This window comes from Dermochelys coriacea, chromosome 19 (assembly GCF_009764565.3).
Source record: "Dermochelys coriacea isolate rDerCor1 chromosome 19, rDerCor1.pri.v4, whole genome shotgun sequence".
NCBI classification, from domain to species: Eukaryota; Metazoa; Chordata; order Testudines; family Dermochelyidae; genus Dermochelys; species Dermochelys coriacea.
In genome coordinates this window covers 4227188-4247703 of record NC_050086.2, presented here as the reverse complement: position 1 = coordinate 4247703, position 20516 = coordinate 4227188, and the positions used below count along the sequence as shown (strand labels likewise).

Genomic DNA, 20516 nt, shown 5'->3' with positions numbered 1-20516 from the left:
GCCCAAGGAAGAAGAGATTTCCAGAGCCAAGGGCTCTCCACTGAACAGGCCTCCTGATGCTGAACACTAGGGGCAGTTTGCTGTAATGCATCGGCTAATAGGGAGAGGTGTTGCTCTGGTAGCATGGACTGGAACCATATTGGGCTGTAGAGATTTAATACTGGTGGGGCATGGCCAAACCCACTGTGCAATCAAGCTGCCTCCTTGTGCACCAGCTGCTTTCAGGTGCTCCGCAGGGTGACGCTGAGTGGCAGACACATGGCCGGTTGCTTTGGGCATGATCGCTCTGGGGCCTTGACAAGCTGCATGCGATAACTCTACCAGGAGTGGCAGCTTCCCTCCCAGCTGAGTCCTCCACTGGATTTGCGATGAACTGTAGCTGCACACAGGATACATCCGTGCTACAAGCTCGGGGTGTGATTCCCCTGCTCATGCACACATGCATACGCTCGCTCATGCCAGTGTAAATAGCAGGGAGCCACAGCAGAGATACAGCTGAGCTAGGCCGAGTACACACCCATGGGTTTGTACTCAGCATAGCCCAGCCGCGTCTCTGTTGCTGCAACCACAGCTCTTTATACTCTGGCTGGCTCAAATCTGGGCACGTAAGCAGGGCAATTAGTAATGTAGACAGAGCCACGGGCAGATGTTGCAATCATCAGTGGGGATCAAATCTCCTGTGTCAAAAACGGGACGCCTGCCAATTGCACGCAGCAGAACTCCCTTGGCAGTAAGAGGCAGGTTCTATAGCTGCTGGGGCCTGATGCTGAGGGGAGATATGACCTAAGGCAGCATGTTACGTTAGCCTCCCATGCAGGCTTTGTCCCTTGCCCATCTGTGGGCCGCACGCAGCCCAGCGCATAGAATAGTTGGGCGCTAGTGCAACTGAAGTGAATTGCTGGGCACAGCCCCCTGCCACACTGAGCAACAGCAAGTCCCCAGCTTCTTGGCCCATCCCCTGCTTCCCCCCTCTTCAGTGCACAGGGGGCAGAGGGGTGGGTCCAAGGAGACATAGGTTGAAGGGGAATCCTCATCTGGCAGTTGAGGGGGCTGAGCTCTGGGCTCCCTTCCTAGGGCCCTCTGCTCTAGAGCCGGAGCAACCTGGCTGCCTCAGTGCCAGATCAAGCCCTCCATCCTACTTGTCCCACTGGATGTCGTGTGGCTAGGTGCAGCAATCCAGACCTGCACTGGGCAGAATCCGGGACACAGGGCTGAGAACACTCTGCCAATTTGGCACGTTGGCATCAGTGAGGGTGCTGTCCCCTGGTCTGGAGGTGTTACAGCCTTTTGCTTGATGGAAGCTAGCTCCCTGCTCCTAGCTGCACAGCCAGGTGAAGCTCTGGGAAAGTTAGGTCCTGCCCTTGCTCCCCCTGGCTTCTTATACTAGTTCACCAGCCTGAGAAGAATTCTTTTCTCTTTGCACACTTCCTGCAGGCCCGCACCTTCTGTGCTGGGCAGAAAATAAGGGAGGTTGTTGCGTGGAAATGAGCTGGAGACCTCATGTTGCCTTTCTCTCCCTGTCTTCCTTCTGCAGGAAAGGTAGTTCAACAGCATAGCCTTTAAACAGGGCTGCTGTGGGGAAGCTGACTGCTTTTTCATTAAGCAGGAAGTATCAGGACAGACAGAGAGCTGTGCAGGTGAGTGCAATTTACCTTCAGTTTCTCTCTTACCTTCAGTTTCTCTGGAGTATTGAATATGGGACTCTAAGCTGGGTGCCAAAGAATAGCACTAGGAAATGATTCTGACCTGAGTAGACAATTTCCCCCTCCCTTTCAAAATAGAGTTATACACATCTGTGAAGGAACTCTGTATTTATTTCACATTTTCCTTTAAGTCATTTTAATCAGCCAGGCTGCTGGGTTTTAGATTTGGAGAACAGAAGAGAATGCGAGGGTCTGGGGGAAGTGGAAGGGGAAATGAGGCTGGTTTTTTTCACATTGTCTCATGCAAGATTTATATCGTGTGGGCTATAAAAAAATAAATAACCCATCCCGGATCACTAGGAGGTCCAACATAACGTGTCTGAAAGGTTCCTATTCCAGAGTGAAGTGGTGAACTGTCCAATAATCAGAGAGAAAGAAGGGCACATGAGAAAGTCTTTCAGAAATGTTGCTAGGATATAGAAAGAAAATCACACTTAGGGCCCAATCCAAAGTCAGTTGGCTTCTGATCAGGCTGTTATTTTCTGAAAGCCTATGTGTCTCAATGTTAGAAGGCATGGGGGGCATTGTCCTCCATCTGGTGGGGTTCATGCCCCTCTTTGGATGCTGCTAAATTATCCAAGCCCAGGAACTGATGGTTCTTACCCCTGGCTCATAAAGATTCTCCTGGAAACCAAAATGTCTTTGCCACTGGAGGGTACCAACTTGCTCTGAACTGCCTCTAATTCCCTATAATGGCCCAACATTCCCCCTTTGGGCTATGTTCCCTACCCAGCCTCATCTCTCTTTGCATACAGTCCTGTCCTCACCTCTCACTCCACCTGTAACCATCATCTGAACACGGCACAGAAGCAAACAACCCTCGGGCCTCTGTTTGCATGGGCAATTTCTCTACCGGAGGGATGGGTGGGTCTCCTTGCTATCAGTAGAAAGCAGAAGAGCTTCAGCCTCATGGTATCAATCCACTGAGGGAGACTACATCCATGTGTGCATTACAGTGATGTGAGTCAGGGGATCCAGGCAAAGCACTCTTGTCCCCCAACATGCTTACAGCAAGACTGCACTGTGCCATGGAGATGGGGCTTCAATTATGTCCCTGAAATGTTCTAAATCCTGGAGAACTTGGATAAGGTCCCATGCCCAGGAGCCATGTCCCATTGAATAGCTTGGGGGCCTTCTAGCGGGGGCAGAAGCCACCAGAATCTAACATCTGTGAATCAGTCCTTCTACCATTCAGCCAGCTCTCACATTCACTAACTTCCTTTACAGTGGCTTAAACTAATGTTCTTTTTTGGCTCTGATCCAAAGCCCATTGAAGTCAATGGGAGTCATTCCAATGGGCTTTCAATCAAAATGTTTGTGTCTTCTATAAAATACACCTGATATCATCCAGAACCAGCTTGTCCAGTCCAGGGAAACTTTATTCCTTCCCACGATTCATTTCATGACCATGGTCACATTCTTTCCGAATGAATAGTGCAAACACCCAGTGATCCGACGTCTAAAGAGTAATCAGGGCTTTTGGTTACGGAACTTGCTGCTACCTCAGGAAACGGATTGAAGCGCAGAAGCTGTTGGTTGTCTCTGTTCTGGTTAGCAGCCTCTGAAAAAGATGGCACATTTGCCCATGAATTTTGGGCAACAGTGTCTTTGAAGTTTTATTCCAGCACATGCCACAGCCGGGCAACATCATCATTTTTGTAAAAAGGCCAATTTTGCCCGGAAAGATTTTGAGCATTTGCCCTTTTGCAGGTTTCAATATTAAAAAAATAATTATCCAAATGAAAATTTGCAAAATATAGAGGTATGTGCTCAAAATCTGTACAATTTTTCAAGACAACTGGAAGCATGTTGACTCAAAAACAGTCCTGCAATTTGAACAAAGCAAGGCAAACATCACAAAACCCTCCTCAGAAATTCAGAATGAAATGCAGAAGATCTCTGCTGAGGGTTTCCAGTGTCATGCTGTATTGCATGAACGGCCCTCTCTGTGATTTTTTGCCAGCTGCTATTTTCAAAGGGTGAAATTCACCCCAGTCCAGAGGGCCAGTAAAAGACCTCTGTGCCACTTAAGTCCCTTGCTAGCCTGCTTCAGTAATACATGGGCTTTTTGCTGACCAACTGCATAGTGATTGCATAAAAATTAATGGGGGACTACCCTCTTGGTGCTTTCTCAAAGACTCCCATCTCCAGAGACACATTTACACCTGTAAAGGTCATTTTGCTAACTTCCCATTACATAAAGTCAAGGGAGGGTTTTGAAAATGCAGTTGTATTCTTTCTACCTCTAACACCGCCACCACCAGAACTAGGCTCTGTGATCAAAATCTAGCTGACAATTGTCGTGATGAAATAAGAAGCACAATAGACTCCAGGTTTCAGAGTAGCAGCCGTGTTAGTCTGTATTCGCAAAAAGAAAAGGAGGACTTGTGGCACCTTAGAGACTAACAAGTTTATTTGAGCATAAGCTTTCGTGAGCTACAGCTCACTTCATCGGATGCATTTGGTGGAAAATACAGTGGGGAGATTTATATACACACTTATATATACATTTATATAGACTCCAGCTCACTCTCCCTATAGATGCATTTCTCCCCACTCCCACCCCTCGGGCTATAATCACAGCAGAAAACCACTTGCCTTTTGTCATTACAGTGAACAGCTCTGATTCAGTGACATGGGCCTGCATGCTCAAAAGTGGGGACTGCTTTTGCGTGCTCAACTTGAGACACGTTAAAGGGTTGTGATATTCAGAAAGTGCTGAGCACACCCCCGGGTGGGAAATGGTTTTTGTGTCTGATGAACATTTTCACAACATTGAAACATTTTCCTGTCGCAAATTAGGATGGAAAATCAAAATTGCAAAAATGATCACAAACCGGCAGGAAAAAATCTCAGATTGAGTCAACAGAAACATTTCACTTGGAGAATTTCTACAGGTGTCATTTCGATTTTGACCTGTTTTTACTAATTTCTTTACGATAATTAGCTTAAATTTTGAAATGAAAAGTCGCTTTGAATTAAACCAGAATTTTTCATTTTGAAAACATGGAAATGAAGTGTTTTGACAATTTCAAAGCTTTTTTCCCCCCCAAAAAAAATCTTTCAAGTAAAGAAAAGTTGTCAGAACTGACCCTTTCCTGTAGAAAGTGTGGGTTTTGCTGACTTAGCATTTTCCAGGACGAAAATGGTTCCTTCACCATTTCCTAACCAGCTGTACTGAGCACCCACTGCCTGACAATCAGCCCTTTTAGGGTGTCTTGTGTTGAGCACCCAATCAGTGAGGCACCCCAAATTACTAGTCTATTGTGAAAACGTAGGGAACAGCTATTGGGCACTAAGAAAGGGACACTCTGTAGTCACTTTTGCTATAGCTACCCCTTAAGGATCAAATTCTGTCTCGGTTATATTAGTGTAACTTAGGATGCTACCAAAATTGGCTGAGCTGTCTAGATATCCAGCTGGTGTAGCTGAGAATATAACAACACTTAGGTCTGGTATAGCAGTTTCATCAGCGGATCTCAAAGCATTTCACAATGGAGGTCAGTGTCATTATCCACATTTTACAGATGGGGAAACTGGGACACAGAGAGGGGAAGTGACTTGCCCGAGCTCACCCAGCCAACCAAAGGCAGAGCCAGGAATTGAACCCAGCTCTCCTGAGTTCCAGTCCAGTGCCCTAGCCACAATCTGGCCCTTATACCTAAAAACTGCTCTATAGGCACCTAGATCAAGTGTGTCTTTTCTTTGATATTATAGAGAGAGAACAATATTAAAAACTCAACTGGAATTAAACCACCCACAAAATGATCTTTCCTAGACCTCTGAATTGAGCCTACAGCAGGCAGAGCATGCAGGGTTAAGGCTGCAAGGGAACCCACCCGTTCTGTTTTGTGTGGCCCAGATGACAGGGAGATTCATTGTTATAGTTAGGAAGGCTCCCTGGCTGGCCAGCCATCTGAAACTAACTAGACTGGTTAATAAAGCATCCGGAGGCGGCGTGTAGGTAAAACCTGAGATGGATTGTAAGGGAGCAGGTTGTTCCAAAGTTGGGGTGGGGGGAGGCAGCACAGAGGAGGCCTCTTTCTGGGAGTTCATGCTACACAGTGTGAGCTATGCAGTCAACTGGGTCATACCCCAAAAGTCCCAGGAGTGAGCCCCAGCAGAACTGCTAATGAATCCACTGAGGACTCTACTGGTGCTGTCTCCTGGGGGTCTCAGCTCACTCCCTGCCTGGGCAGTGAATTGTCTTCTGGGAAGAGTATCCCTCCTTCGTCCCACAGAATCACAAACTGCATCCAGCTGCCGCTGGGGTAGAGGGCAGCAGACAGAGCACACAACACTGGGAGAAGGGGCTGCTGCAGCAAAGAGTCCTGGGGAAAACCCCCTCCACAGCCCCATTTGTAAGAACTTTGCCATGAGGTCTTTTATGGCCAGGCAGAGCAGTCAGGGCTTTGGAATTTTTGGAGGGGCTTTAAAGGCAAGGTGGTGGGATATGGGCAGGAGCTGACTGTAAAGGGAGAGATGGAGTTAGTGTGGTGCTTTCTGAGTCAGAGATTTGCAGACTGATTGTAGCAGGCAATCCCAGGAGGAGCAACCAAAGAGTTCTTCGTAAGGCTGGTCATAAATTTTCCATCTACATTATTTTTTTGATGGAAAATTGGGGATTTGATTAAACTACTCTGCTTTCTGTAGACTTTTTTTTTTAACTCAAAACACTGAATGGCCAGAAAACTACAATATTTCAATTTTGAAAGACTGCTGCAGTGCCTCTTGGGGGTTATAGTTCCAGTGCCTCCTGCTCCCATTCTCCTTTACAGGCTGGGCACCCCAGCTGGACTTCATCTCCCATGGTGCACTGCAGCCATGCAATTGCCATGATACATGGCCCCCTACCATTATGGCAGATGTAGTCCAACCAGGGAGCCTGGTCTATAGAGGTGAACATGGACATGAGGCAGCTAAACTACAATTCCCATGAGGCACCACAGAAGCATTTCAGAATTGAAATATCTCAGGATCTGGCCAAAATATTTTGGGTTTCAATTTTTTTTTTCTGAAAATGACACTTTGAGGGGGGGAAACCCATACGCTGAACAGCTCTAGTTATTAAATTAAGAAAATCACATTGGATTAGGATTTGGACCTCCTAACTTTTCCACAGGATGTTTCAGAGACCTTCTCCTCAGCATTGTCCACGGGCCTCCCACTCCAATCACGGCAGTAATGCAGATCGACCTAGCACCATTACTCACCCTCTTCGTTTGGGCCAGGAGTCAGCATGTTGCTGTGCTTTATGCATCATCCTACAAAGTGTGGGCTGCAGCAGATACAATTAGTGATGATTATTATTTATCTAGGGATGCTTTGCATGCTACATCCCTGTGCAGAGGGGCTAACCAAAGCCATTAGGAGATATGAGGCAATTCATTTAGGAATGGGAAAGTGCAAAGTGGAAGTTTTTCCACCAGCTCTGCTTCCAGGTTGGGTGGAATTTTGATTCTCACATCTGCTGTGTAGTGATCAATCACCTTTATTAGCATCGTTACTATCATTACGATTCATGTGTGTTACCATAGCACCTAGTCAAGGACCAAGACTTCATTGTGCTGGGGGCTGTACAAACAGAACCAAAAGACCTTGGATCTGGCTCTTCTGGGAATGGTCACATCTCACATATTAGCACATGTTGCAAGATCCACACCCCAATATCCGCAAAGGGTTAATACAGTTCTGACCCTCTAGACTATTATCCCCTCCTCTTGTTTCAAGTTGTTAACCGAGAGGAGTAAAAGCCTATTATATAAATTAGTTGTTTTATATCCAACCTGCAAAATATTCCACCAAGTTTTTGGTTTCCAGCAATCAGTTTCATGTGGCTCCTGCTTTGTTCTCTTACTGGGGTAAGGTGAAGGCTGACCCTGCATAGCTTGTATATTGGGGAATATGCCCCATACGCCCTGAAAGCTTGCCTTTGGCGCTTTGCATTTCTTTTGCTGAAATCTACCTCCACAGTGTTCAGTGCATTGAAACACAGGAATCCTACCCTATGTCTGGTTTCAGAGTAGCAGCCGTGTTAGTCTGTATTCGCAAAAAGAAAAGGAGTACTTGTGGCACCTTAGAGACTAACAAATTTATTAGAGCATAAGCTTTCGTGAGCTACAGCTCACTTCATCGGATGCATTTGGTGGAAAAAAAAAAGAAAAAAGGATGCATTTGGTGGGGGGAAAAAAAGGGTTTTTTTTTGTTTTGTTTTGTTTTTCCACCAAATGCATCCGATGAAGTGAGCTGTAGCTCACGAAAGCTTATGCTCTAATAAATTTGTTAGTCTCTAAGGTGCCACAAGTACTCCTTTTCTTTTTACCCTATGTCTGAATCTCAGGGCCTGATCTTCCACTCACTTTTATCAGCTGACTTCAGTAAAGTCATCCCTGATTTACACTAGTGAGCGAAGAATCAGGCAGCTAATTGTCCAGAGCTTTGGTTTAAAGGTAGTACCTTGCCCAATTCGTCATCTCTTACTAATAAGCCTTTGTCAAGGCGATGAGCAATATAGATGAGTCACTCCCCAAATCAGCTGTGACTCAGCAGGCTAAATGAAAACATTCAGCACTGCACGGGTTAATGACACCAGCTGACCTAGATGTAGCCCAGATTCAGGTGGGACGACTCCCCTTTGCTCTGACGTGGGTTGTGTTATCCTCATCCCCAGGCTGACTTTGGTGGCTGAGATTTGCAAAGTGGCCTAAGGAGTTAGACGCCCAAATCCCATTGAATTGCAGTGAGAATTGGAGACCTAAATCCCTTTGGAAATCCCAGCCTTGGTCACTAGGGAACTGGGTCTGGATTGGACTGATGATCTGTCTGTACCAAGAGGGAGGAAGGGAGGGAGGAAGAATATATCAGGTGCCAGATCTAGGATCTACTTCACCTCTGGCCTGGTAAAACCCATAAGCCAACAGGAGCTGCTCCCTCCTGAGCCCGGGTGCAAGGCCCTAATGGCACTCAGCAAAGCCTCAGCCTTATTCCTGCTCCCAGCTGTGGAATGGAACATGTTGACTGGTTTACAGATTCCACAAAGAGACGCTCTGGAAGCAGTTCTGGAGCGGGGCAGCCACACGGGGCCATTTTGGAGCTCCTGGACTCCGAGCTACTGGTTCTCCAGTCACCAGAGCCCCTGCAGCCACATCGGTCAAGGGGGAGAGACTACACTCACAGTGGCTGCAATTCACCCCGTGCAGAGGGTTATCACAACAACTCTGCCGGCTAAATCCCACTCCCAGCCAGAGCTCTGCCCCGAGGGCTTCGGGGTACATCTACACACTGCAAAAAAAACCAGCCAAACCCATGACAGCGAGTTACAGAGCCTGGGTCGATAGTCATGGTGGGGGACTCGGGGAGGACTGTGGGACTAAAAATAGCAATGCAGACGTTCCCGCTCGGGCTGGAGCCTGGGCTCCGAAACCCAGGGGAGGGGCCTTCTGCAAATGGATGAATTTCCCCAGCCAGAGCTCTGCTCCCCATAGTCTTTGCCCTCTTGCTGGGCACTTTTCCGCTTCAAGGGGTTGAAGTTACAGATCCCTTCTTAAAGGGGTGCCCCCTGGTGTGTTTGCTCCAAGGACAGGGGCAGCCTGGTGTGAGGATCAAGGTATTGAAATGTGAGTTCTTTCAAAACCAAGAGAATCACTGAGCAAAACTGCTTGGGCCAGCTCCCAGCTGGGGTGCATCAGTGAAGCTCTGCTTACTTCATCTGAGCTGCGTTGATTTATACCAGCTGGGGATCTGGCCATCTGATATTTCCCATTGCGTTCCCTTCACCTGTTATTTCTCTTGCTTTTCTCTGACTTAGGTGAGTCTGGCTTCCCCCAACGCCCGTCACCATGGATTGGAAGATGCTGCAGGGCCTGCTGAGCGGGGTGAACAAGTACTCCACGGCCTTCGGGCGCATCTGGCTCTCCGTGGTCTTCGTCTTCCGGGTGCTGGTCTACGTGGTGGCGGCGGAGCGCGTGTGGGGGGACGAGCAGAAGGACTTTGACTGCAACACCAAGCAGCCCGGCTGCACCAACGTCTGCTACGACCACTACTTCCCCATCTCCCACATCCGCCTCTGGGCCCTGCAGCTCATCTTTGTCACCTGCCCCTCCCTGCTGGTGATCATGCACGTGGCCTACCGGGAAGACCGGGAGAAGAAAAACCGGGAGAAGAATGGTGAGGACTGCCCCAAGCTCTATCGCAACCCGGGCAAGAAACACGGCGGGCTGTGGTGGACCTACCTGCTGACCCTCTTCTTCAAGCTGACCATTGAGATCAGCTTCCTCTACCTCCTCCACAAGATGTGGGATAGCTTTGACCTGCCGCGCCTGGTCAAGTGCGCCAATCTGGACCCCTGCCCCAACATCGTGGACTGCTACATTGCTCGGCCCACTGAGAAAAAGGTCTTCACCTACTTCATGGTGGGGGCCTCTGCCCTCTGCATTGTCCTCACCGTCTGCGAGATCTTCTACCTCATCTTCAAGCGGGCTGTCCAGAGCCTACACAAGTGGAAGAAGAACTCCAAGCACTTGGTCAACTACAACAAGGCTTCCACCTGCCAGTGCCACCTCAAGCTGGAGCAGCAGGATGGCAAGGCCAAGAACAAGCCTTTGGATGCCCTCCAGGCCTCCTCTCCCAACTTGACTCTGATCTGATAGGGGGAGGGAAAAGCCCTGATGTTGGCCAGAGACAACTGACTTCCAAGATGGCTGCCTGCCATGCCTCAAGTATTACTGGATTATTTCAATGGGACCTCAATGGCTATGACAAATCAGGGAGAGGAGGCGCATCACCAAGGCAGGAGCTCTCCCTGTTCTGCGTGGCTGACTGAGTTTTGCATTTTGTTGGGGCCGGGCAGAAAGGACAAGGCTCTGGCAGTAAGTTTATATGCTGCAGCTGCTCTTAACATGCAGGGCACAGGTGGGTGGTTTGCCTAGCCAAGGAGGATGTGTGAATCCAAAAGTCTATGCTTTTCATTATTTACATGGTATCAAGCCACTCCATGCAATCCTGCAGGTTGGAGCTTCCCTCCTACGTGCTCAGACAGGTCACAGGAAAGGAGGAGACGGCTGGCATTTAAATCTTAGGAAAAATGACTAATGTAAAGTTGCCAAGGACAATATTTGTCTGCAGTTCTCTCTCCCCTCTGCTAGACTCGCAGCTGCCACGCCCCAAGTGCCAGCTCCCTTCGCAGACTCCATCACATCGCATAGAGAGACGCTTGGGCTTAGTACCTCAGCGGATGGTTCATTAACTAGGACATTGATGGAAGGGGCTTTATTCTGATACTGAAGCAGTGAGCAAATCCTGGCCTTTCCCGTGAACCATGACCTTACCAAAAAACCAAGTCCATGGGGTCTAGCAATTCTGTGGGAATAAAGTCATAGGCACAGAGTGAGATTGTGGGTGTCTCTCTTGGGAGAGTCTCTGTAGTTTGCATCTATCTCAGAAACTTCAACCTCTCTCCAAAAGCACTCAGGTCAGAGAGCAAAGAAGCCCCCTCGTTGTGCCTTCGGGTGCCTAGGGAGGGCATTAAACTTTGCCAGGGAGAGTTCAGTCAGTAAAACATCCTAGATCAAAACCTTGAGTTAATGCACTAGCTAGAGCTAGAGAAAGCCGCAGATGCAGTAGCTATAACAGTGATTCCATAGCCCAGCTTCTCCGTTCTGAATTGAATAGTGGCCATTCGCAGCAGTAACAGTGACTCTGCGGGGGAAAGAGTTTTGTATATTTTCAAGAAGCAGCGGAACAGCCCAGTGCAGTTTGGGGGTTTGTGACCTGTTCTGGGCCAGATCTCAGATGACATAAATGGAGCGAGGCCATTTTCCACCAGCCGAGACTCTGGCCTTACAATTTTTGGTTTAAGTTGTTTTCTGTTGTAATGTTCAACATTTTCCCTAACTCTGTAAACCCCCGTTACCGAGTAGCTTCTGGCTGAAACCCAATGAGTTCTCCCACTCCTGGTTGAAAATGGGATCGGGATGCAAAATTCAAATTAAATGTGTCAAATTCATCCCTGGGGTAACGCCAGTCAAATCCAGTTGAGGTATCAATCCAAATACACCACAGATGACTCTGTCCCAGTGAGTTTATTGTTAACCATGGTTGGAAATCCATACCCATGCGCCCAGGTAACTGATGTTGCATGTTTGACTAGGACAGGACATAAGCCCGTAAGATCTGAGGAATCTGAGTGTATATGTATTTGCAGGTAATTCTTGTTCTTTGGATTTTTTTTAGTACTTCACCAACATGTTTCTGACTAAAATAGAGTCCTGAACAGCTGATGGTGCACATGCTTGTGTATATTGGGAAACGTTCGCCCATCCCACAAGAATTTTTGAGATTTCAAAAAAAATTCCCATCCTGAATCAAGACAAAAAGTCAAAACCATGAAAATTTTCATGAACCGAGAATCCAAAAAGAATTTCCAATCTGGTTGAGTGAGAGACTTCCTTTTGATAATTTCCAAACCTTTTGTTTTGATGTTGACCTTTTTTATATTTAAATTATTTTTACATAATTTAACTTAAATTTTGAAACAAAAAGTCATTTTGACCCCAAAACCAGGACTTTTTTGGTTAGGAAATGTAACAGGTAAGTAACAAGTGTCTCGGATTCTGCTGGCATGAATTCAGGCTGTCCTAAAGGCAAACATTGGCTTCTGTTGGGACCTTAAGCTCTGTCGATTGCCAGGCTGATATTTACTGATTGGTCAATATCAGGCCATACGGACCAATGTCATCCTTGAAGGATCTGCATGGAGAAGGTCAGTCTGTTTTCTCGTACTATTGTGCCCTAATGGCCACACAGCTCTTCTAGAAATCCCAGGAAAACATTTCCCTGCAGCGAGAGGACGAGATTAAAAGAGATTCAGAAGTGCAACCTGTTTAGAAGTGATGTTTTATTTCTCGTTAGCTCAGCAGCTGACCAGCCTGGACTGCGAAACAAAATTCCCAGATCCTCATTCACACATACTGCTCCACCTGTCTCCCTTTATACACCCAGAGCGGTGTAAAATGGCCTGCATGTAAATGAGAAGCCGGCCCATTCTGATGCGCCGTGTTTTGGTTAACAACCAGCCAGGCCTCTAAACCCTGCTTCTGCTGCCCTGCATGTTGGGCCCAATTCTCTGTTGCCCTGGTAACATTCTGTACCCACTTGGCATCAGTGTGAATGCAGGAGAACACAGCCTTTTGGGCCAGCTGTTTACAGCTGTGTAAAAAGAGCAGCTACTTCTGATCTGCCAGCACTTTGCACTCACTGTGCAGCATACTGCAGCCAGGCACAGGGTAATGGTGAATCAAGCCCCTGATATTAATAACTCCCCCATCCTCCTCCCCTGAAAATGAATGCCAGGTAGCCACTCACAGACTATATCTACACTCCAGAGCCTGCGTAGCTATGCCGGCATTGCCCTCTAGTGTAGACACAGCGTATTCCAACAGGAGTTTTCTGCCTTTGTAAAAGCACCACTACCCTATGCCGACAGAGGTCTTCTTCTGTCAGCACAGCTGCATCTGCACTGGGGGTTTGTCAGCATGGCTTTGTCTCTAGCATCTGGTATACACTCAAATTGCCCTAGCTGTGTTGCTCAGGGCTGTGAAACCACAACCTAATCCCCGGTGTCGGCGTGGCGAAGTTGACAGAAGAATTCTTCCATCCACAAAGCTACCACCGCCCGGAGGGTGGATTAACGACATGGACAGAAAAACCCCTTCTGTCTCTGTAGCACCATAGCTGGGCGGCTGTTGTGTGGACATACCCTATGGTTGTGGGCTTTTTTCACACCCCTGCCCAATATTGCTAGACCTGTATACATTTTAAGCGAAGAGCAGGCTAGCCCTCACTCCATTTTGCCGAGTGGCTGCAGCGTCCAGGGAGTTCTCTCTCGGGCAATGCACAGCTCAGAAAACGTTATAGACAAGAAACATTCAGCAGCTACTTAGCAAACATCTTTGCTGGGTTGAAGTCACGTTGGGACAAACTCCTAAGCTGGTAAGAACCGGCATAGCCTGTTTCCACCAGCTGAGGATCCATCCCGTTGGGTTTTGATTTGTCAAACCCAGTCAACTTCGTTCATTTTCTTTTTTGTAAATGTGCCCCTCCCACACTCCTGCTGTCTGGGACACTCCAAAAAACACTTCACAGCAACGCGACTAGTATTTTGTATTTTACAGCTTTCCTGCTGGACTGGGGGACGCATGTCCCACCCCCAGTGGCCAAGCAAACATTTGATTTGTGTAATCGACCAGGTAATGGAATGGCCAAATAAATGCTACATTGTTTATCTACAGCTACATGCCTGCTTTCTCTGAGGGATGTACACGGTGGGGCATTGCCTCTGCTGAGGACCATTTGCCTATTTCAGCACGGGACCACTGTATCTCATTTAGGAATGTTGCTCCCATTATTAGGGACTTATTGTGCTAGGTGCTGTATGTCACACCTGTCTCAAAGAGCTTACAGTCTAAATAAACAAAGGGTGAAATGGGAAACTGAGGTACGGAGCAGGCAAGTGACTTGCCCAAGATCACCCAACAGGTCAGTGGCAGAGTCAGGAATAGAACCCCGGTCTCCTGAGATCCTGACTACTGGACCACGCTGTCCCTGTTCCAGATTGCCCACGGACATTGACCTGGATTTAAGTTTGCTAAACACAAAGTGCCCCAGGATTGAAATGGAGACCAAAGGGAGTCACCAGCACAGTATCGCTTTACCCCCTTGCAGCTTGAAGAGGATCAGTGCAACTGTGGTCAGGTGTGGTTAGAAGCATTGCTGTGGAGAATTGCTGCCAAATCTGGAGAAGAGAGGGGATTGTCTCTGATATGGTGAAAGGAAAACTCTCTTCTGCCTCTGGTTAGTGAAGCTGAGATACGGATGGCTGAGATACGGTAGAGATGGGACAGAGAGAGGAGGGGAGAAGGGTAAGTGCAGAGATAGAAGGAGGCGCAGCTGAGGATGGATGGATGCATGAGCCCAAGCCAACATGTTCACCTTTTTGGCTTTAAGGGTTAGGATTAGGGTTAGCAGAGTTGGGCCCGAACCAGGAAGGGGGGCTGTAGGCGTGGCCTTGCCCCTGGCCCACTGATGCTCAGCCCTGGCGTTCCATCAGCCCAGGCCCGTCGCCGGGACGTGCGCTGCCCACTTTGCAGCCTGCCACTTCGCCGCATGTCATTAAACTTTAATTCAATATAAGCAGGCTCCATCCCCCCAGGAAATCAAGAAGGGATCAGCCTCAATTATTCACTAACCCTTGATAAATATTACAGTAAATAGGGATGATTTCCATTGAATCTATTCTTAAATGGTCCCGGCTCTATGCAAAGGGCCTGTCAACACTCACTCCAGCTGGGGCTTCAAACACCTACTCGCCTTGCTGGGCCCCATCTCCCATTAGGCTTTCCTGTTAACCCTTTCGTGGCACCATTCCAGGAGCTAGCACTCCGCTGAGGTCAGTGGGATGTGGCTCCCAAATGTACCGGCGGTTCAGAAATTTCTTTCTACCTGGCCGCATCTGTAGCACCTATCCCTGCTTTCAGGGGCTGATCCATCGCCCACTGAAGTCAATGGGAAAACTCCCCTGGGCTTTGGCTCAGGTTCTAAGACAAGGAGGGAGAGAAATCCCAGACTCCTTGGACTTTAGCTGCATACAAATTCCCTGCTTCGAGCAGCACTGGTCTCTGTCATTCTTTCCCCCTGGCCACTGGGAGACGCCAGCACTCCTAGAAAACCTAGCATTGACCTTGCCAGCACTGTCATGGCTCAGTCATTCTGGCAGATGCACTAGAGAGGCCATCCAGAGACCTCCAGCCCTGGGGGAAAGGTAGACAGCGACCTCGTCACCAATGAGCATCAGAATCCTCTTTGCTTTGGTGATTTTTTCCCGCGCTTTCACTGCTGACACATGCCGACGCTTCTGGGGCGCATCGGCAAAGACAAGGCAATTCCTAGATCCCCACACCAATGAGTCCCAGGAAACGGCCAGGCCTGTGCAGAGAAGAGCATGTGTCCATGTTCCCTGCACCCACTCAAAGCACAGAGTGAAATATAGTGAAGGGAACGTCAGTCGCTGGAAAAACAGAAACTTGCAGAAAGACCAAACATCCAGGGCAGAAAACAGGCCAGAGACGAGCTTCAACCCAGCTGGAACGGAGGAATTTTATATTCTCAATCAGAAAACTTTGCTAGGAGCAGCTAAGGCTGCAAAGAGCGGCAGTGGGCCTGATTCTGCGCTTACCCTAGCGCAAATCCGGAGTAACTGCTTTGAAGTCAATGGTCCCAATCATCAGCTCTGATGTAAGGCAGCCAAGCACCACTTCTCCAGTGACAGCAGTAACTGCTTTAAACTCAATGGAACTGCATTGTTTTATACCCCAATGGCACAGGACTAATGTAAAAAAGGAGAGGAGAATCTGGCCCAGAGGCTACTAATCAGAGTTGTTTGAATACAGGGGAAACTGTACTAGGGCATGACCATACATCAGATAAAGGAACCACACCATCCCTTGCTTTGTGTTTGTACAGGGCCTAGCACATCAGGGGTGCTACCAGAAACAGTATTATTTATTATTGAGGCCTATTATTATTAGCAGCAATTCCTGCCCCACCCTTCATGTGCCCCTCCACCCTAGTTAATGTGCCTCTTCCCAGGGGCGAATCCCACTAGTTGCTATTTGAAACTAACCTGTTCCCTTTGGTTGACATGACTTGCCCTAGGATTGTCTGTGGTTGCATGACCACAGATCTTGACCCCTACTGGCCCAGCCCAGGTAGAGGGTATTGGCAGTCTGTGGCCCGTATGCGCCCAGCTGATAGGGATGAGCAGTGGCTGAGGATAAAGAGATTAGTGTGTGGGTTATCCGGCCCTTGGTGTCTATTTCATGACACAGCAGGGCCTCCTGGAAGAGACCCCCTGCTAAAGAGCCAGAGCTGAGTGCAACGAGATTATTTGTAACCCAGTGAGCAGCTCCCTGCCCTGCAGCTCAACCCCCTGCACATTAAGCACGTCAGCTGCAATATGGGTGGGGCTGTCACAAGGGCTCAGCACGGGCCTAACTCCGCTCCCCTGGAAGCCAATGGGATTTAAGCATGTGAAAAGAATTAAGCATCGCTTTGCTTAATCAGGGCCTATACTCTAAGGGCCACATTCTGATCCCCTGGCTCACGCTGAGTTACATCCCATGCCATGAGTAATCTCCATCAACACCATTCAAAAGGACTTGGGAAGGTGAAATTGAACCCCACCTGATCAGATCCTTGGAACCAAACCCCATCTGTTCCCCTATTCGGGAGAAGCTCCTCTCTGAGAGCTTGTTGCCTTGTTCAGAACATCTAGACTCGTGCCTTTCTAAAGACACAGGGCCATATACCCCATGGGCATTTCAGCAGAAATCCATGGTTATTCCAGTGCAGAAGTTCTGCTTAAAATCTGATGGCATGTTATGGCCCCTGATTGTTTAATTAAGCTCATCCCATTAGATCAGTGTGTGCCTTTAACCGAGGGAAAGGTTTATTTATGAGAGAGACAATGCTGTTTTTAAGTACAGTAGATCCGCAGAGTTTCGAACACCTCGGGAATGGAGGTGGTTTGTAACTCAGAAACGTTCAGGACTCCGAACAAAACATCATGGTTGTTCTTTCAAACATTTACAGCTGAATATTGACTTAATACAGCTTTGAAACTTCACGATGCAGAAGGAAAAATGCTGCTTTTATGCAGTGTAATTTAAATGAAACAAGCACGGAAACAGTTTCCTGATCTCGTCAAATCTTTTTTTTTTCAACTTTCCCTTTTTGTTAGTAGTTTACGTTTATCACAGCACTGTGCTGTATTTGCTTTTGTTTGTCTCTGCTGCCACCTGATTGCCTCCTTTTGGTCCCAAATGAGGTGTGTGCGTGAATGGTCAGTTCGTAACTCAGGTGTTTGTAACTCTGAGGTTCCTCTTTTCAACACAAGTTCAGAAATTCCAGTGGTTTTGTGGGAATCCTCCGTTGGTCCAGTGCCACCCAGGGACCAATCTGGTGAAGAATCCCCCACTGGGGAAAACACAACCCCTGTCCAAGGGCTCTGATTCTGCAACTTCTCAGCACCCTCCCTGCCCACTGAGTGCCGTGTGCCAGGCAGAGCAAGAAAGGCTGGTGGCTGAGTCTGCTGGCTGCTAAAAGCCTGGTACTATAAGCAATTCCTTTGTGGACTCCTTTGCACCCAGTGGGTGCTGGCCGTTCCACAGCAGACGTCCACTCCTTGCGCTGCCACCGGACACTCCGGCTCCCCTTGCAGGTTTGAGTGGGGACATCAGTCCTGCCGGTTTTACTGCCTTGCCACGACGAGACATTGCCGCGAGGCTGGCCACGCCCCTCATCCCAGAATGGCGGATACTCCGCTGCACCAGGCAAGGTCACGCTCAGGGGGATGCCATTTTGAGGTGCACACCACCCTGCCCTGCTGGCATAACCTTGCACGCTCTTCAAAATGGTGCCTCCTCCCTCCCCGTCCGATACGGGACAAAACCACGTCAGGGTTTGTCTCAGTATCAAACGGGGGAGAAACTTTAGAAAAACAGGATCATCCAGCCTAAAACCCAACCAATAGCCTGCTGAATTGCCACATCTGTCTAACGTAGCTACGTGGCCCCCACAGCCATGGTATCTGAGCACCTCCTAATCTTTGAAGGTATTTATACTCCCAAATCACCCTAGCGAGGCAGGCCAGGGCTGTCACGTCCATTGTACAGATGGGAACTGAGGCCCAGAGAGATCCTGGGGGACATTTTTGAAAGCGTCCAAGGAGCCTAAGACACACTGGGACACAGGTGCTATTGGAAATGGAAATAAACCTAGATCTTGGGGGGCAGGGGAGGATGGCTCAGTCATTAGGGTGTTGGCCTGGGTGCATTTCCCTTCACTGCCACAGACCCCCTGCATGATCTTGGGTCACTTTGTGCCTCAGTTTCCCCATATATACAATGGGGATAACAACACTTCCTTACCTCACTGGGCGTTGTGAAGATAAACACATTACAGACCGTGAGGTGCTCAGAGACTACGGTGAGTGGGGCTGGATAAGTACCTTATATGGAGAGAGGCTCTAAACCTGATCTGCTGGAAGTCACCCACATTTCAGACAGGCCTGAGAACTCAGTGTCTTTCCTCTCAGAATCCAACCAGTTTGCCCAACAGGGAGTTCAAGAAGCAGTGCAGGAAAATGGAGGCACCTGCCTAGTGAAAAATTGCTGAGAGTAGCCACATAGCCTGAAGGAGTCACCACCACCACTGCTGAGCCGGGGAGTTGTGGCCTCTTGGTACCTCTGGGAATAAAGCCACTTTCATCTAGTAGCCTAAATATGGATTTAGGAGCTGAACTTTAGGGATCCAGGTTGGAAAATAGCAGCCCTAAAGTATCACCTCTGTTTGGGGGAGGGCAGAGAGTGAGGAGAGGGGGAGGGATGGTGGCTTATTTGGGTGGATGAGAATAAACTGGAGGGGGGGAAAGTCTTTTCATTCTTTTAAAACCATGTATGATCCGAATTCCTCTTGCTCGTGCCTTTCTCGTTCTGTCCAAAGGGTGGTGCTCATCGCTAACATCCAAAGTGCCTGGGCAGTTAGGAATGCAACAGACCAGAGGGGAATATACTGGTGGAAGCACCTTTATACTGGTACAGCTGTCCACAGAACTAGGGTTTGTGGCAATACAATTTGGGGGGGGGGGATCACCCTCCTAAACCAACACGTTGCTCTGGTACAAAATGTGTGTGCAGGGCAGTTTATAGCCAGAGAGCGAGATTATGGGTTTGGCTGTGCCTCACCTCACACCGTGTGCTGAGTGCTGTCATGTACCCTCGTGCAAAGAGAATGTAACGTGGGTGTAGAATGCTGCCCTGCGAGGGGTGCATGTGTGTGTGTGTACACGTGTGCGTGAGAGAGATTCGGAGTGCGGCAGAGAGAACAGCCCTGTCTAGATTAGGGAAATCCTATGGCTTGTTCTAAAAAGAGTTATCAACCCGGATTTAATTAACCTGTTTTTAAATCCCAGGGCTCCTAGTGTGGTCAGGGCTTTACCACCTCTGGTCATGGTCAGCCTAGCAGGGAGTCATAACCCTCTAACCCTGGTCCTCAGTCCCATCTTCCTTTACTAGCCACCTCTGGGCCAGTTCCCCTGCAATAATCAACCTCGTGCCCCCTTGCCATGGAACCTGCAAGTGCCCCCCTCCCTTTCAACTGCAGCCGCCCCTCCATCCCCTCTGCCTGCAGCTCTCAACTCGCTCGGCCCTTCCCTGGGAGCCAGTCACCTCCTCTCCCACCTCCCTGAGAGTGTGATTGAGTCTGCACCCCTCACTGCCGTTGCACAGGCCTCAGCCAGGTAACTAGTCCCTGTCAAAATCAATGGGGCTTCCAAGGTAAGTGCTACTCAGTGCGAGCGAGGGTGGAAGGATCAGGCCTTTTATGGTGGATCAGGCCCAGCTGGGAGCAGAATTGAACCTGCTCCTGAACTCAGAGCGTCCCAAACCCTTGCATATGTCGCCAGCCCCAGCAGCAGCCCAGAGAGAGCTGTTCAACTTCACCCCCTGCTAGGCATTTATCCTGCAAGCTCAACCCCCCAAGCAGAGCCCCATGTGAGCTCTGGGCCAGGGCCTTACCCCTTAGGACAAGGGGGAGCTAGACGAGGGGAGATGGACCCTTGGCAAAGCATCTGAGAGGGGCACTTCCTAGGCTCCTGGCTCCCGTAGCCCCCAGCCTAAGTCACTTGTGCACCGGCGCATTGGTTCAAATGCCAGAGGTCTTCCCTGGCTTCAGGGGAAGACGGCCCGAAAACAGAGCTTT

General features: G+C 48.8%; 1 protein-coding gene across 3 annotated transcripts in view; it reads left to right on the top strand.

The window, feature by feature from the left end:
* Positions 1-11289, top strand: part of LOC119845570 (gap junction beta-3 protein-like) — a 32139-nt gene extending 20850 nt beyond the window's left edge. For 2 of the 3 annotated variants that reach the window (XM_038378030.2, XM_038378028.2), the window contains 2 exons: positions 1535-1637; positions 9511-11289. In XM_038378030.2, the coding sequence (XP_038233958.1) occupies positions 9542-10348 (807 nt within the window). In that variant the 5' untranslated portion in view covers positions 1535-1637; positions 9511-9541 and the 3' untranslated portion in view covers positions 10349-11289. Of the gene's footprint in view, positions 1-1407; positions 1638-9510 lie in introns of those variants that run through there. The other variant, XM_038378027.2, reaches the window with a different exon arrangement.
* The last annotated feature ends 9227 nt before the right edge of the window (positions 11290-20516 follow it).